Raw genomic sequence first — 18,272 nt, 5'->3', positions numbered from 1 at the left:
CTCTCTCTCTCTCTCTAGTTTTTCCATCTATGAGACCAGATTTCATGGACACTATGTATACATCATTTTGGTCTCATAGACCCTTTGGGTCTTTTGAAGACGTTAATATAATTCTCTCTCTAAAGAGAGAGAGAAAGATTAAACGTCTACTAAAGACACAATGGGCTGCAGAGGCTAGACTGATGCGAGGGTATGCTTCTCTTGCTCTCATGGAGAGAGTGCTTCCAGGCCCATTTTCAAGAGCCAGGAGCTGTCAAAACCCCATAGGATCTCCTCGTAGAACGCTCCTGGTACGAGACTCGAAACCTGCAAGCAAACCAAACAAACAAGAAAGGGTGCAAGCCTGACTCACGTCCCAACCTCGACAGCCGTGGGCAATCCCACAAGACTTAGCTGTCCCCACCGAGCCACGAGCTGAGCTAACTAGATGGACGTTCCAACCAATCTCTACCTCGCGACGTCCCATACTGCCACAAAGCTACCCTCGCGGGCCTCGAGATTGCTGCCAGTCTCGACTGCATAAAGTAGGTGCACGTCTGCACTAGATCTAGGCTCCAGACCATAGAGCTCTCACAAATCACGCGAGACTCTATATGACTAATGACTAACCTTGGCCACCCTTTTATAGGCTCTTGGCCGGTCATCGGGCGTCCACACTTGGGCCCCCACCCGTCCATACTTGGGTGCCCGCCCGTTAGTCTATCCCTAACTCAACTCGCCAATCAGCCTACCTAGCTCCAAGCTTACCTAGCTCCAAGCTTCCCCAAACCTCGAAGCTAGTCTTGCGTGCGTGTAGCACACGGTAGATACACACTGTGCACATAACATACTCCCCTTCCTTTAAGAGCTCACTCCTGAGCTCACTAAAAAGCCAGGGTAATCTCTCTGACGAGTAGTCAATGTCTCCCATGTAGCGTCCTCCTCAACACGATCCTTCCACTTGATCTTGTATTCCGTGATAAGCGTATTACGCAATCTTCTTTCACGAAATCCAAGAATCTTTTCAGGTTCGTGTGGAACAAATGTCATGTCCTCGACATCTATGATTTCTTGAGGAGTAACTAACTGGTCTGTTCCACCCAGTACTTCCTTAAGTCTACTGCCATGCAATACAGGATGAACTTTCACATGAGAAGGCAAATCCAATTCATATGCAACTAAACCAATCCATCGTGTAATACGAAATGGTTCACAGTATCTAGGGGATAATTTCGGAGATCGACCTGTCCGTGAAGTCTCGGAATCTTTCGGAACTCGCAAATACACCATCGTTCCTTCAGAGAGCTCTCTGAGTGAACGATGTCTATTAGAATAAAATCTGTCTCGGTCTTGAGCACTTCTAATAGATTCCTTCTCAACCTGTAACATTTCTTGCATATCTTGCAAAAAATTACGTGCTGCATCATGCTGAAGTCCTAAGAATCCCACTGTAACAGGTGATCTTGGTTTAAAAACCACCTTACTAGTAAAAGAGAAGGGCATATTGCTGCAGTTACAGAGATTGTTAGGTCCTCTTGGGTCAAGAATGGTATCACACTTACTCCAGATGGGTGGAGCGACAGTCGGTCCAGATCCATTCATGGCGTCACTGCCTACTCCAGATGGCAATCTTACTTTATCTCATCGCATGATGCATCCCAGAGAGGGAAGAGTGCAGAAGCACTTTTCCAAGAGTGGTCAGTAGCCATACAGGCGGTGGGTGAAGAGAAGGTGATCCAGTTTATAGAATGCATGAGGCATCCGAGACAGGGAAGAGTGCGGAAGCACTTTTCCAAGAGGGGTCAGCAACCATACAAGCAGTGGATGGAGAGAATGCGAACAAGGCAGTCGGTAGATTGTTGACTGACAGGTTTCCTCATATCACATTTTCCGTATGCATGGCGCACTACCTCAACAATCTTCTCAAGGACATTGGGAAGTTGGAGTGGATTGCTCCCATCATAGATCTAGCCACCCAAATCGTATCCTTAATTAACAGGCACACTTTCTTGCTAGCTAAGTTCAAGAAGAAGTCGTCTAGAGAATTGCACAAGTATTCAGACACTCACTTCGGATACAACTTCCTCATGTTGGGGTCCCTTAACAAGTGTTCTAGTGCCCTAAAGCAGTTGATGGTGAGTGATGAGTATGAGAGGCATGCTTTGTCTGGAACTACTGTAGGGAAGGCATGTGCATCAAATATTGGGAACCCTCTGTGGTGGGAGCAGGTGAGACGCATCATAGCTTTGGGAACACCAATTATCCACTTGTTGAGGATGATAGATTCACTTCAACCATGCATTGGAAAGATTGATGAGGGGATGGACAAGATGGTGGAAAAGTTGGAGCACATCGAGCCAAATGAACAGAAATAAGAAAGCTATGCCACGATAGATGGGATATGTACCATTCACCTATGCATGCAGCAAGTTTTATGGTCGATCCCCAGTTTCAAACAGGCAATCAATACACAGATTCAAAGCTGGCAAATGGATGGGACATGGTTTTGGAAAGACTTGAGCCTAACATTGCAAAGCAGAGAACTATCAAGGATCAGCTCTGGCAGATTACAGGGCTTGCAAGAGGCGATTTGGAAGAGTCAATGCTTTGGCAAATCGCTTCACAACTAATCCATGTGTTTGGTGGGAGAACTATGGGGCAGACACTCCAGAGTTGCAACAGTTGACCGTCAAGATTCTGAGCCAGGAGGTCAGTTCCTCTTGTTTGGAGCAACTATGGAGCTCATTTAGCCATATCGCTTTCTCCCTTCAAAGGGTATTTTGATTTTTACAAGTTTCAAAGCATGGATTTATTGTGAGCCATGGCTATCTTCAGAGATACATGTCACATGCCATGTAGATTGCCTTTTGCCAACTGCGGATATCATCCCACTGTCTACGGATTGAATCCAGCAGAGCAAATTGCACCCCTCGGGAGGCACAAATTTGCACAGTATGCACGATAGGGGAGGTCGAGATGGAGGAGCGTTACGTGTTCAGATGCCCATCTTACTATGAGATTAGAGGGAAATTTCATTCTCTTCCAAGACAGACATGGCCCTCTCACAGGATATGCAGTATGAGGACCAGAGATGCCTGGATCTATACCTACAGGCTACTGCAGCTTCGCCCGCCACCGTCACCAGGAGACCATGCTCAGACGACACCTAGGGAGCCTGAGCCAGTGAGATGCCTCTCAAACATCTATTACAAACTTCTTCATATTCCATTCGCCCATGCCAAAGAGTATCATCCAAGCTTTAGAAGGTCCGAGGGATCATACAGGTCAGAGAGTACACCCAACCTGCTCGTGGGATCCTTTGCCCCGTGGCCTCACTAGTGAGGGAGGGTGATCCTTCCTAAGAGCCAGATGCCCCTGCATCCGTGGTTCCAAGCCTTCAGCCTATCAGCTGCAGATCCACGCCATACTCCGTCATCACTCCACGACGTCATCTCAGCTCTATGCACGATTATGGAGGAGGATAGTACTATCACTGGATGAGGAGATCCAGGACACATTCCTGAAGAATCTCTAGCCATCTTGCTCCAGGATTTTCAGAACCACATACACATGGGAGGCCCGGGTAAGTAGCACGCATGTCCCATTTACATTACAGTTTCAGTACTTTTGTTTCCATGTTCACAATTTACACATGGAACTTTTGTAACACATGTTGGTCTCATAGACCCATTGGGTCTTTTGTAGACGTTAATAAAATCTTTCTTTCTCAATCTTCGTCACCCCCCCACCCCCACCACACACACACGCACAAGCACAAACACACAAAATACAGCATCCAAGGTGCAAAGGATATGTTTTATACTGACCGTAACCTTTGCCCTTGATATAGACTTGGTCTTTGAGTCAATGACATAGATCTGCTCAAAATCCACTACAAAATTCCAAGCATCTGCTCTTCTATTCTTGAAGTGCTTCATCAAGAATATCTGCAAAAATAAAAAATCACATTACACTCATACCATAGAGCTCCAATATTGTGAGACTTAAAACATTTGTGAAGGCAGCATTAATCACAAAGATATTTCAGAGAATTGACAAATGTTGTTGCTGTTACAATAGCACGAATTGAGCATCCAATGATTTCTCTTTATTGGAAAAAAGGAATAATATTCAGTAGAATAATCTTCAATGGTTGTGTTTTCTGTGATAGATGTTTATGGTCTACGACCAAGATAATGTGCCCATAATGTGCAACTAGTACATTTAGGGTTATGAACACAGGGGCAGCAAGAGCACATGCAAAGGGAGGGCTAGGCGAGAGCAGGACAAGGAGGTGGTGGTGGTGATTGGGGTGGAAGGGTAGCAAGTATCTTGTAGGACTGCACAACATGTTTGAGATAAAAATACATGCAACAGCTGTAGTAGACACTAGCAGTTACATTGCAACTTCCTTTTTGAGTTATTCAGCTCCCCCTCCTTGCTGTCGCCCAGCCTTCTTCGGCCTCCTTCGACCTCTAGTTTCACGACATATAGGGAAAGGAGGAGGGAAGCGGCAGCAAAGGAGCGGCGGCAACTGAGCCCCCACGGGGCGCGGGGAGGGGGGGGGTGTCGTCATGCTCCCAAGCTAACAAACCTTGCAATTAAGTATAAACAGAAAGAAAAACACACATAGACTCAGGCATCTAGCTCACCGCCCAACCATAGAGCCATTGAAGCTCACCCCCAAGTACAGGGGATAATAGCATTAGAGACATGGCTCCACGTACAAAGTCCTTGGCATCCCATACCACCACTACACACCTATCGGATGTTAGCAAGGAGTAGTCTAAAGGCCTCAAGTCCAGGAGCTCTCTCCCAAACTGACTCATAAAGTCACTTATATAGGCCTCCTATAAACCAGGAGCCAAATATAGCACATGTCTCATAAAACCTACTAACCACCACTTAAGATGCCTAACCCCTAGGCTATGGTTAACCAAACCTGAAGGCCTTAACCTTGGTTAGCCTTCAGACGTAACATACTTCCTCCCTTAAGAACCACTAACGACCTCAACAATGAATCCGAGGAAGCGACTCTTCAAACTACGCAACTGTTACAAATTGTCCATTGGGGACATTATATTTTTCGTTCTTGATGGGCACGTCGTGTGACTTGTGCCAATGGGCATGTATATTTTTGATTCTGGCTAAATGATCAATGGTGGATGGATTTCCATGAAGACAGAACAGGGTTAGGGTTAGGGTTTACAGAAAGCAAACAGGCGTGGAAAACCAAGCAGAGGGAGTGAACACGACTGCTGTATATCTCAATGATAGAAAAGTGAAGTACAAGCCACATGATAGTGACCCCTAAAGGATAAGTGTTCACATGTCCGGCCATAAATGTGCCGGGTGGACCAAAACACTTATAAACTCCATATAAGTGAAACTGAACTAAACTGGGGAAAAAAACCTCCACTAACTGAAGTAAAAAGTGCCCCAGTAACCTACTGATGATCACTAGCACTCCTCTGGGTGCATACACAGCATAAAACCCAACAAACCCCCCTGGAGTGATATGTGATCACTGTACATCATCCACCAAAAGGAAACAAATTCAAAGCATTGCGGAATGCTTCAAATTTCGGACGTGGTAATGCCTTGGTGAAGATGTCTGCCACATTCTAATCTGTAGGACAGTAGATCAGACTGATATCTCCTGCCTGGAGTCTCTCCCGAACAAAATGATAGTGAATCTCAATGTGTTTCGTGCGAGCATGAAACACAGGATTCCTGGCCACAGCAATGGCACTCTGACTATCAGTATAGATAGGTGTAGGCTCCTCCACTGAAATATCCATATCAGTCATAAGACGACGCAGCCAAACACACTCAACAGTAGTAGTGTAGGCTGCTCTATACTCTGCCTCACAAGATGAAGTGGCCACTGTGGTTTGTTTCTTGCTTAGCCAAGAAATGCATAAAGCGCCAAGGAAGAAACAATTCCCACTAGTGGAATGTCTGGTATCAAAATCACCAGCCCAATCTGAATCACTGTAAGCATGTAACTGCATGTCACCCCCCTCAGGATAAAGCAACCCAAGAGACAAGGTACCCTGCAAATAACGGAATACACGCTTCACAGCTTGCCAATGTGACAACCGTGGGCTGTGCATGAATCTGCTCAACTGAGAGACTGCATACTGAATATCTGGCCTTGTATTACACAAGTAAATGAGGCACCCAACAGCCTGAGCATATGTAGTGGCATCAAAGGAAACACTGTCATCTTGTAGTGACAGTTTCATCCCAGGCTCCATAGGAGTACTAATAGGCTTGCAATCCTGAAATTTAAACTTCTCCAGAAGTTTAGCAACATAACGTGATTGCAACAACCCAATGCCTCTGTTATCCTGCACAAACTGTATGCCCAAATAGTAATGTACAAGGCCCAAGTCAGACATGTCAAATGTCTGTTTCAGTATCTCTTTAAAAGCTGCAATTTTGTCATCATTTGATCCCATGAGCAAGAGATCATCCACATAAAGACTGATGACCAGCAGATCTGTCTCTTCTTTCTTCACATACAAAGTGGTCTCTGATGGACTGTTCTCAAATCCCTGAGTGAGTAGAAAAGCATCTATTTTTGCATACCAAGCTCGTGGAGCTTGTTTCAAACCATACAAGGCCTTTTTCAGCCTGCATACTTTCCCCTCATGACCATGTTCTGCAAATCCCATGGGCTGAAATACATATACTTCCTCCTCGAGGTCCCCATGTAGGAATGCAGTCTTTATGTCCAACTGGTGAACAACCCAACCACGATGTGCAGCCAATGCAATATCACACCTAAGTGTCGACATACGGGATGTAGGAGCAAATGTCTCCTCATAATCAATGCCCTTTTTCTGTGCATAGCCCTTTGCAACTAGACGGGCTTTGTACCTGTCAATGGATCCATCTGCATGTCTTTTCAACTTATAGACCCATTTAGTACCAATGGCTTTCTTGCCTTTGGGCAGATCAACCAAATCCCATGTTTGATTCTTTTTAATAGAATCAATCTCATCCTGCATGGCTTTGTTCCAATGCACATTATCTCGTGCATCCACAAATGAATCAGGCTCATCATCATCCTGTAAACTGGCTGCCATAACCAGATTCAAATCCATGATGTGTGCATGCTCATTGGTCCTTGTCTCCCTACGAGTACGACCAGCAAGAGGACCTTCTAAATGGCTGTCCTGTAATGTCCTCAAATACCATCTAGGTATATGTCTGACCTGTGGTGCCTGCTGTCCCATATTTGGTTCAGCTTCTGGCTCATTTGGCTGTTGAATTTCTGCACCACCTACATCATTTGCTGGCTGTCCTGTACCCTCATGAGTTGGATCACCAACTGTGGAATGAAACTCCATGGGTAGTAGACCTTCAAACACATCATTTTCAGCCTGATTTGCCTCATAACCAGCCATGGATATTTCTGATTTTTCATCAAAAATCACATCCCGACTAGTGAATATCTTCCTGGATAGTGGGTCATATAACCTGTAGCCCTTGCTCTCACGGCTATACCCAACAAAAATGCATTTTGTGGCTTTATCATCCAGCTTCCTCCTCAACTCTTTGGGTATGTGTGCATATGCAAGACACCCAAAGATACGAAAATGCGATACAGAAGGCTTGCGGCCATGCCAAGCCTCAAAAGGAGTAATAGAAACCAATGCCTTTGTGGGACATCGATTCAAAATATGACAAGCACACATTACTGCTTCCACCCAAAAGATATGTGGTAGCCTTTTTGCCTTTAGCATACATCTGGCCATCTCCATGAGTGACCGATTTTTCCTTTCTGCAACCCCATTCTGCTGTGGAGTGTAAGGAGTAGTATACTGATGTTTTATACCTCTACTCCCAAGAAAGGAATTCAGCATATGTGACATATATTCCCCCCCTCGGTCAGAACGGAGAGTCTTCACCTTGCATCCTGACTCTGTCTCAGCAAGTGCTACAAAGGCCAAAAATGCATCATATACCTGTGATTTCTGTGTCAAAGGATAGACCCAGCATATACGAGAGAAGTCATCTATAAATGTTGCAAAATAAAAGCAACCACCTAATGACTTCGTCTGCATGGGACCACAAAGATCACTGTGTATAAGTTGCAACTTTGCAGTTGCTCTTAGAGCCTGATCACGTGGGAAGGAAAACCTGTGCATTTTTCCCAAAATACATCCTTCACAAATGTGATCTGGAGGCTTCTCCATGAGAGGTAGATCTGTAAACATATTATGTCGCTGCATAAGCATAAGACTACCAAAATTTACATGCCCCATGCGAGCATGCCATAACTCCGCATCAACCATAGCTTGAGTAAGAGTGAATGCATGATAAGCAGACTGATCCACTGGCTGAAATGCATCCAACTCATAAAGTCCATGACATAATGTACCAGTAAGCATCAAGGTCAAGGCATTTGCTTTGTCTCTGACCATGCATTTATCATCATCAAAGTGGACTTGCATTCCACAATGTGCTAAAGAAGAAATGGACAACAAATTCTTCTTTATCCCTGGTACATATAAGGCATCTGTAAGGCGGAGAATGGAGCCATCAATGGCTGTAAGCTGAATCTCCCCAATGCCACACACTGGATATGAAGCATTGTTGGCACACTGAACAGTTTTGCCAACAGGGGCAGGGCCAACATGACTAAACAAATCCCTGCGAGATGTGATATGCTTTGAGGCACCACTATCAAAATACCAAGTACATGCATGCTCTGTCAAACTGAGTGCCTGTGAAGACCAAGAGGCATCATAGCTGCATGTAAAAAAACAGTAATCCCTGTCCTCAACAAAAGAAGCAGTCTCCAGAGGAGCTTTAGGAGCATCATTAACAAACATCCCAACTTCCTTTGCCTTCTCTTTGGCAATCCTCTTCCTACATTCCGTGATGTAGTGACCTGGCTTCTTACAGTAATGACATTTGCCCTTCTTCTTGGGCTGTCCATCACCTTTCTTGGTATCCTGTGAAGAACCACCATCACCTGAATTTTGATTTGCACTCTTTGGCTGAGATTTCCCTTTCCCCTTTTGACCTGTAGTAAATGCTTGTTCAGCATTTGTGTTCATATTCATATTCTTCCTCATTTGCTCCTCTTGTAGTAAGAGAGCAACAAGTTCCTGATACTTGAGGGGTTCAACAGCATTCCTCATGCTGAGGTTCAAAGAGGTATGGAAAGCCAAGTAAGATCTTGGCAAAGAGTGCAAGATGGTGGACACAAGCTGTGTCTCAGGAATAATCTCATCCACATTGATGAGTTGCTCTCTCAAATCCTGCAGCTTGTTTAAGTGGCTAGACATATCATCTCCTTCATTCATTTTCTGATTTTCCAGCTCTCTTTTCAAAAATGAGATACTAGCCTCATTACGAGCAGCATACATCTGCTCCAAAGTCACCCATGCATTCTGTGAAGTGCCAGCTGAACGAATATGAGGTATAATGGACCTCTGAACTGACAATGCAATGAGTGACAAAGCTTGTGCATCCCTGGCATCCCATGTCTTTTGAGCATTTGTTCTCTGAACAGGCAATGGCTGTCCTGGAGCCTGTACCTGTTGTCCTCGTCCACGAGCACCCCCTTGGGGAGGAGTCTCTGGAGCCAATGGACCTGGACGTGGTTCATCACCACTAACAAAATTCCAAAGACCTTTTGCCACAAGCACATTTTTCAGCATAAAACTCCACAAGGAGTAGTTCGTGCCATCCAATTTGTCTTCCTTAGACAAATATGTGAATACATCACTTTGCTGTTGATTTGCCATTATGCTTTACGCACAATGTTGTACCTGTTTACCAAAAAACCCAATAGCAAAAACCCTGATAACAACTGTACTCCACTGAATACAGTTCACCCAAATCTGCCTACACTCTCAATCCTCTGAATGTGCAGCTTAATGCACCAATGACTGAGTAGAGCAGCAAATGGCGTACACAATGCCAAAATGCCCCAAAAATGCCCAAATTGGCTGCACCCAAACTGTGCTAAAAACCTGTATATTTTCTTGCTAGAAAAACTGCCTGTTGTGCCTGTATATTTTTCTTGCTAGAAAAACTGCCTGTTGTGCCTGTATATTTTTCACAGAGAAAAATAAGAATGCCCAAAACTCAAAACCTGTAATGCTTACCAGCTGAGATATGAGTTGATTGTTGTACTCGTAGACTGTTGTACTGTGCACGTACTTTACGAAACCAGTCCTCTGTAAGCAAGCAGGTACAGTACGGATACTGAGGCGACCACAGTACTGTGCAGGTACAGTCTGCGCTGAAGGCTTATTGCTGCGCAGGTGACAGTCGGCGCTGTCTAGGGCTGCAGGCGACGCTTGCAGGTGGCGCACAGGTCGGGCTGAAGGCGACGTGAAGGTTACTTGTAGTAACTGTAGGCGACGTGTTACAGGTGGCGCATAAGTACACGGTCTGAAGGCGGCGCACTGTACACGACTGAAAATGAAATGAATAGTACTTGTAGGCGGCGTACTATAGTACCCGACTGAAGGCGACTGATTCAAGCAGCAGGCGTAGAGATTTAACTGACGGCGCACAGGTGAAGGTGACTTCGATTGACTATACGGGCTGGTACAGCTGTACGGGCTGCAGCAACACAGAGCTTCAATGCTCTGCTGAAGGCGGCGCAAGATGTGTACGGGCAGGTAGTGTAGAGCTTCAAAGCTCTGATACCAAATGAAGACAGAACAGGGTTAGGGTTAGGGTTTACAGAAAGCAAACAGGCGTGGAAAACCAAGCAGAGGGAGTGAACACGACTGCTGTATATCTCAATGATAGAAAAGTGAAGTACAAGCCACATGATAGTGACCCCTAAAGGATAAGTGTTCACATGTCCGGCCATAAATGTGCCGGGTGGACCAAAACACTTATAAACTGCATATAAGTGAAACTGAACTAAACTGGGGGAAAAAACCTCCACTAACTGAAGTAAAAAGTGCCCCAGTAACCTACTGATGATCACTAGCACTCCTCTGGGTGCATACACAGCATAAAACCCAACATTCCATGCTTGGGTGGACACCCATGTGTTTATGCTGACATTTTCGTTATTTGGTATTGTATTTGTATTATGTTGTGCCTATTTCTCACGATCTCGTTGTGATTGATTGATGTGACTTCAATTGATTGTTTAACTCATGTGGTTTACGTCTATGAGTTTTAGATTATGAGCTGTGCAAGAGTACTGACAGAGTTGTCGCACATTGCAAGGGTACCGATTCAGGTGTCACATGGATGATGGATTGAGCAGTAGTGTGAAGGCTGAGATCTAAATATCAAATAGAATATTTTGTGACCATGCGATGACATTGGAGTATTTAATTGATACGCTATTTACATAGCCCAGCATTATTGTAATGTGCATGTGTGCACAAGTTAGTTTATTATAGCTAGGCCCATGTGAGCATAATGATTGGGAAAAGGTTATTATTTTTGTTGATACATTAGAACATTGGAAAGAAAGCCCAAACTTGGAAAAGATGTTATTTATGACTCCAAGGGCTAATTTTATGAATACAATTTAAATACGGCGTATGGGAGAGATTGCACTCAATGAGTTTGTCTTTGTCTCCTTGAATAATTTTGCCTAAGCTATGGTTAAGTGATTTGTATTAAATGTTTTGTGAGTTTAGAGATTTTACGTTATACTTGGAATTAAGATCCTATTACAAAATAAAAGGCTTACTGAAGCCTTGGCAATAGTGACTAGGCCTGTTTAAAAGCCCTAGTAAAACCCTTACAAAAGCATCTAAAACTGTAAACTAAGGCTATCAAAGGCTTATAACAAAGGCCATAAAAGCCCTATGCTCAAGCCTAAGAAAGCCTTTTTTTTAAGGGCTTTAATAAAAGGCTTGAAAAAGCTTTTAAAGTAGTTAAGAGCCTTGCATCTAAACCCTTTTAGAGGATGGTGTTCCTAGCGTGAAATGAAAAGTAAGTTTTATTTATGCTCTTTCTAGTGTTCAAAACACTACGGGGTTTTACACTTTTCTGTTTATAATTTGAAGATACCAATATTTATTATTACTTTATGAGATCCATAAATATTAGCTTATAAAATGTAAGCTATATTCAAGCTTTATACAACGTTATTTAGGTTTCAAACCTTATTGGAGACTTTTGTAAGCCTTTACTAAAGTATACTAGTGCTTAGAAAAAGACTTGATTGAAACCTAAATAAAGGCTTACAAAAGCCTTTAAGGCCTTATAATCAAGGCTCTTTATATTTATATTTTTTTTTTCAAGGAGAAAAAAATTCCTTTATTCTTGGCATTTTCTCGCCTCTATCAAGTTTCAAGAATAATTCCTCCTCACTATTTGTGCTAGACTTATTTTATTACTATTAGATAGTTGGCGGAAAAAAAAGATGTATGGATTTCGCTTTGGAATATATGTTCTCTTTTATGCACTGAGCTAATCTGACATGCATTTTCAGTCAAGTGTATTTTTTCTAACAAGACACTACTCCATACAAGATACGTAAACCTTAACATTTTCTTATTGTTTTAAATTTCAGACATGGATGAATTTCCATAACGTCCTACTATTCAAGACCAACTTGATTCTCTTCGTGCGTTCTTGTACAAAGAACGAGAGTCTCAAGAGGATTTCGAGAAGAAATCCTTGCGACATTTGTATAGGAGAGGCAAAAATAGATCAAAGAAGAATAAAAATGTTAAGAAAATAGAAAAGCCAAGCCCGACTAACAACAATGAGCCCAATCAACGTGTCATTAAATGTTAGAGGTGTTAGTAAGCAAGGTCATTTTGCTAGGGATTGTCCGACAGAGAAGAAGAACAAGATCACGACTCAATGCGCAACTAACAATGATCATCGCAAGCAAGAGGGTAACCCTTACAATACACAATCTTATGGTGAAGATAAGTACAAATCTCTGTCAATAATTTTTGTAAATTATTTATTACATTTGTCATACTTTGATTTTTTTTTTAATAGTTAAAGCAGATTTAGCTAGTAAAACCTAGACCGTCAATAATTATTGGAAGAACCCTAGTTTGTTAAAGACTCTGGGAAGATTTTAGTATCCATAAATATTGGTAGTCAAAGACTCAAAGTTGGAGCACATAAGAGAAGTATTTTCAAATCGAAAAATTAAGATAAAGACTCAGCCAGTTTTTGTTCATTGTATCAATATCAAGATTCTAGTACAGAATCCTTAAGTCAAAAATTAAATTCATGAAGAATAGAATACCAAGAACAAGACTCAGATCAAATTGTGTTCATTGTATCAATATCAAGATTCTAGTACAGATTCATTAAGTCAAAAATTAAATTCATGAAGAACAGCATACCAAGAACAAGACTCACATCAAATTACTTAAGTGTGCAAGATCTATAGAGGCCTTTGGTAAAGTTCAAGTGAAAACTCTCTTTCATTGATCAAGACAAAATGTTTTGGCATTCTTCAACTTGTTAGAGCCCAGGGAAAGAAGTGGGAAAATGGCAGTTTATACGACAAGTGTGATGACCAAGTGATAGAGACAACTTTCATGTCAGTTATTTCTCAAGTATAGATACCAAAAAAGCTTAGAAACCAAAATTTATCAAGTAAAGGATTCTCTCAAATTCAAGATTCTTTTGTCGTGAGCTCAAGTTTTAGAACTATTTCAAGTCAAGAAGTATATTCAATTCCAAGAGCAGTCAAACTTCATGACAAGAATGATGAAGTATGGAGAGTCACTTAAGAATGCAAATTTACCCATGATTGTTAGTACTATTCTAAGTCCGATAATACCAGATTTCTAAGAGGAAGAAAAGACATTACACCAAAACCTTTCATTTAAGTTATTATTAATTTGAGGCATTGCTGGATATTATTAAGTTGACCAAGACTTCAACAAGCTGACCCGAAACACTTTTATTCGAAGTCCAAGATTCTTCCAAATTTATTTGGCAAGCATTATAAACATTAAAGTTTGATAGCTACAATTTAGTATGGACAAGATCATAGGTTGATGGTGTTGATACTGATGCTGATGCTGATGCTGATGTTTCTGATACTGATGCTGATGGTAATGCTTCTACTACTAATGATGCTCTATATGCTGTCCTAATCAAGGATTGATGATGTTCATGCTAGAGATTAGCCATGGCACGGGCTTGCACGTGGCATCTCCACTAACACAATCTCATCACCTTCACCTAGACGTTCTTTCAAACGACTGATGTGAAACATGGTGTGAATCTTAATTCGAGGAGGTAACGTCAACTGGTAAGCCACATCACTAATCTTCTTTGTGATTTGGTAAGGACCACAATATTGAGAAGATAACTTGTGATGCTTGCCAGTCCTCATCGTCTTAGCAAAGGACTTTAAGATACACCCACATACCCTCTTGTAAAACTCTTGGGGTTCGTCGTTGGTTAGCATAATATTGAGCGTGATCCTAAGCACTCTTTACACTTTCCCTTGCAACTTTCAGCATATCTTGCAAGAAATATGTCTACCCGCATATGAAGCACCGACCCGGGAGGCCAGAATACTCCTTACACTGAGAGGAGTGATCCAAGCAACAGATGCCACCTCTTGGGGGAGGCAATCCGGTGATGCCATGAGAATGTGAAGCGTCAGAAGGCTTGCAGCTCGGGCAACAACATAAGTTGCTGAGGGTGGGGACTCAATCCCCTCTCCAAGGGTACTGCTGAACACTAGAAGAATCGATAAGTACTCCTTGGGGAGCCCCGCAAAGCAGACTATGACCGAGAAACCTGCCACCCTGGCCAAGGGGCCCAACTCAAGAGAGAAGCTCTAGAGGCAATGCACCAAGTCTTTTCCCAGGAACTGGATATATCGGTTATCCGGCCTTTTGGTGGCCTACCAAGGCTGCCTGCAGATAGTCGTGAAACTGCTCGCTCGCCAGATGGCTGCCAACAAGTGTGCAGATAAGCGTACGGGCCTGCAACTCAGTGACTGAAGAGGCGAGGAGCTGAAATTCTGCATCAGGTAGTAAGCACCAGGGAGCTGCATTGGTCGGGGATGACGGAGCGCTACCATGTGGAATGGAGTCCTCCTGAGGGGAAAGGAGCGGATGCAGCTTAGCAGTGCCGAGAAAATACAACCCACGAACTGTTGCACAAAGAAAAAGAAGAGCAGCAAGGGATGAATGCCCTGCATGATGAGGGAAGAGTGGATTGTGCAGGGAAGCCGACAATACAGAAAACCGTTGGCAGAGGGGCGCAAAGAGGCAGGTGGAAGCGGAGAACACAGCGCAGTGCTGGCGGGGTGGGGGCAGAGGGGCATGCGAAGCCGCGCGCCGCGGGGGGGGGGGGGGGGGGGGGGGGGGGGGGGGGGGGTCTTCCGTTGAGAAATTCAGCTTCGACAACTACGGGACCCACATCCCGACGACAGTTCCCTCCCCACCCCCACCCCTCTCCAGCCTCTTTGTGTAGGGAGACCCCTCAGAATAAGTCATCATGGCAGTCCACCCCTGAGCAGATTGGCAAGTACACCCTGCCGGTGTGCCCATGCGGTGGGCATCGCAGACCCGAGACTGATCCCGAACTAACGGGTCATGGCAGTCCACCCCTGAGCAGATTGGCAAGTACCCACTGCCAGTCTGCCTGTGCGGTGGGCACTGATCCCGAACTAATGGTTTCTATGGAGAACCATTATGAGCATTTATCTCAAGATATTTCAAAACAGCCTAAAGCGGATTTTGCAGTCAAGGGACCTCCTGCCCCAACAAGGCCCTACCCTCACCCACCTCTTGAAGCCTCTCCTCCCTCGAGAGCCCTACTCAAGATCCGATTCCTGCGCAGGTAGCTCCTTTTTCGACTCCATTTCCACGTTGACACCTTCTCTGCTCCTGCTCCCTCTCCTCTAGCAGCCCTAGTTCTTTCCACACACCACGTCCTCCAGATACTCCCAACCGTCCCTGACATATTGAATGCCACCCGGTTGTGCCCATCATCACCTCTTCCACATCTTCCCTGGTCTCAATGCTCACCCCCACGACAACCTTGACTCCTGGGGTATCCGGTGGACTGCACCTTCTTCAGATGCCTCCTCAATGCTAGCTCGTCTGCAAAGGCTGTAGCTCCTCCACGAGTTTGTGTCATCCTACACCATTCCCACCCTACCCCCACCAATGTAGGGGTGGCATTGTTCTCCTTTCCTCCCCAGCAGTCTTCAGAACCAAGCCACTAGTTTCTCCCAGCTTGTTTGTAACATGCAACGGAAGTATTCGTATTGGAGGATCCTGTCACACATGCTCACACCATCTTTTGTATCCTGAGTTTCGCGAGTTTAGCAATCCACTTTAAGGCTTCAAACTTTAGAGAGAGATAAGAAAGAGAGAGATGAGAACTGTACGCCGTATGGGGTCCCGAATTACCCATTGAAGGGCCCCCTATCCCGTTACCGAGATAGAATTTGCTTTATTATCTTTAAAGAGACTGACAATGTGACTAATGAGAAGCCAAACGCAAGACCTCTGACGACCGAGCGTTGGGCTGAACTGTATACTGCTGTAGAAGCACCAAAGATGCCCAATCTCGAGCCTATGCACTCTTCCCAATGGAATGAGGGAGAGATGCAAAGCTAGGGCTAAGAGAGGGGCTGTTTGGGACTGTTCTAGACTAAGTATGAATGCTGTAAATGATGCTGCGTTTTACCTTCACCAAGTGGCTGGAGCAAAACGATGAATGGATGAATGCTAAAACGCAAGGTTTGCTGAGAACTGCTGAGTTTGCTGATGGAGGGCTGAATGCACAAGCGTTGATGCTCCTCTTGCTGTAGGATGACACGCTTCTCCAAAACGCATGGGACTGAAGTGAATGCAAGGCTGAATATGATGCGCCTGAATGCTGTTGGCTGAATATGACAGAATGAATGAATGATTATGCAAGAACTCTATTTATATGGACACAAGGAGCCAGTCGGCTGGCTACTAAACAGGCCGAACGCTCATGTCCAACATAAATGCATAAATGATGTGAAAAATGCTGAAAATGATGGGAAAAATACCCAAAAAATCCTAGTAAATAACCTGATAAATACTGGATGATATCTAGGGTTCCTGCAATGGTCTAGATACTATGTATGAATGATGTGCAATATGCACGATGCTTTCTAATGCAAACCCTAAGGTTTCTACTAACTGTATATGCATGAATGCATCTCTTTAAGTGGGTTAAGGGACTTCGACTAACTAACTGACTTGCTATGGCTGAGAATGACCTACGTAGCTCGTGCCTGACTTATCCTGGACTAAGGATTACAATGGGGTCATGATGTACGATAAATATCATCCTGAATGGAACTAATATTGTCAATGTCGCACTGATGATGATTCTAATAAAACCACGAAAGCATTTTCCGAGATCATTGAGTCAATCAAGGACCGCTTGACCAAAGCACAAGAAGCATATAGCAGAGAGGCGAATAAGTCTAGACGAGATGTCCACTTCAAGGAAGGGGATTGGGTCTATCTGTGTGTCATGAAACAAAGATTGAAACAAGTGGGCAAACGTTGTCCCAAGCTTTCATTCTGTAGTTTTGGACCTTTCCCAATAGTTAAGAAGTTACGTGATGTCTCCATGAAGTTAAAATTGCCTACCAGTTGGACAATGCATGATGTTTTCCATGTTTCTTGGCTAAAACCATATGTTGGACCAAAAGTGTTTGATGTTTCAGTGAACAGCAGCCAGACGTGGTAGACGAAGCAGAAGTCATCGAGCCCGAGCAGATCCTTCTTCATCGTTGGAAGCATGGTTCCGGTCGACGGATACGTCAGTTCTATACGAAATTCCGAGATCAAGGTACCCACGACTAGAGATGGAGACACCAATCTTGTCAAAAGAGAAGAGAAACAACGACCAAAGGCTGCTTCATATGGAGTCCATCCGACACTGGATGAATGAGTGTCGTTCAAGATAGCTTGGACCAATGGAAGATAATGTTCCCATTTGGACTGCTCGTCATGACAATATGACTTGAGAACATCAAAGGCCAATTGGTTATAAATTTTTGTTTGGCCGTCTATCTGCGGATGGAATGCACTAGACAAATGCAACTTAGTTCCGACGTTTTCAAATAATGCCCTCCAGAAATGCGAGGTAAACTTGGAATCTCTATCTGATGTAATGGTGCTAGGCAAACCACAAATTGGGTACCAATGCTTGAGAAACAGACGAGCTATGTCCTCGACTGTGGCCGTATGCTTGCATGGGATGAGCATGCAGAATTTACTGAAGGGATCCACAATGGTAAAACACTGAGTGTTCCAGGATCCGGTGGATGCTGGTAGAGGCCCTACAAAGTCCATAGA

The 18,272-nt window shown here is 43.9% G+C and overlaps 1 protein-coding gene across 2 annotated transcripts in view; it reads right to left on the bottom strand.

Moving 5' to 3' along the window:
* PTAC6 (plastid transcriptionally active 6) overlaps positions 1-18,272 on the bottom strand; it is a 114,506-nt gene that overhangs the window by 57,419 nt on the left and 38,815 nt on the right. For both annotated transcript variants that reach the window (XR_015261756.1, XM_086772425.1), the window contains exon 4: positions 3,807-3,926. Coding sequence is in view for 1 of the 2 variants with exons in the window: in XM_086772425.1 (XP_086628551.1) it covers positions 3,807-3,926 (120 nt within the window). In the remaining variant the exon portion in view is untranslated. The remainder of the gene's footprint in view (positions 1-3,806; positions 3,927-18,272) is intronic.

The sequence above is a fragment of the Cibotium barometz genome, chromosome 32 (genome assembly GCF_041138505.1).
Source record: "Cibotium barometz isolate CiBa-2024 chromosome 32, ASM4113850v1, whole genome shotgun sequence".
Taxonomy (NCBI): Eukaryota; Viridiplantae; Streptophyta; class Polypodiopsida; order Cyatheales; family Cibotiaceae; genus Cibotium; species Cibotium barometz.
The sequence above is the reverse complement of the archived record's forward strand: the minus strand, read 5'-3'. Positions and strand labels throughout refer to the sequence as shown.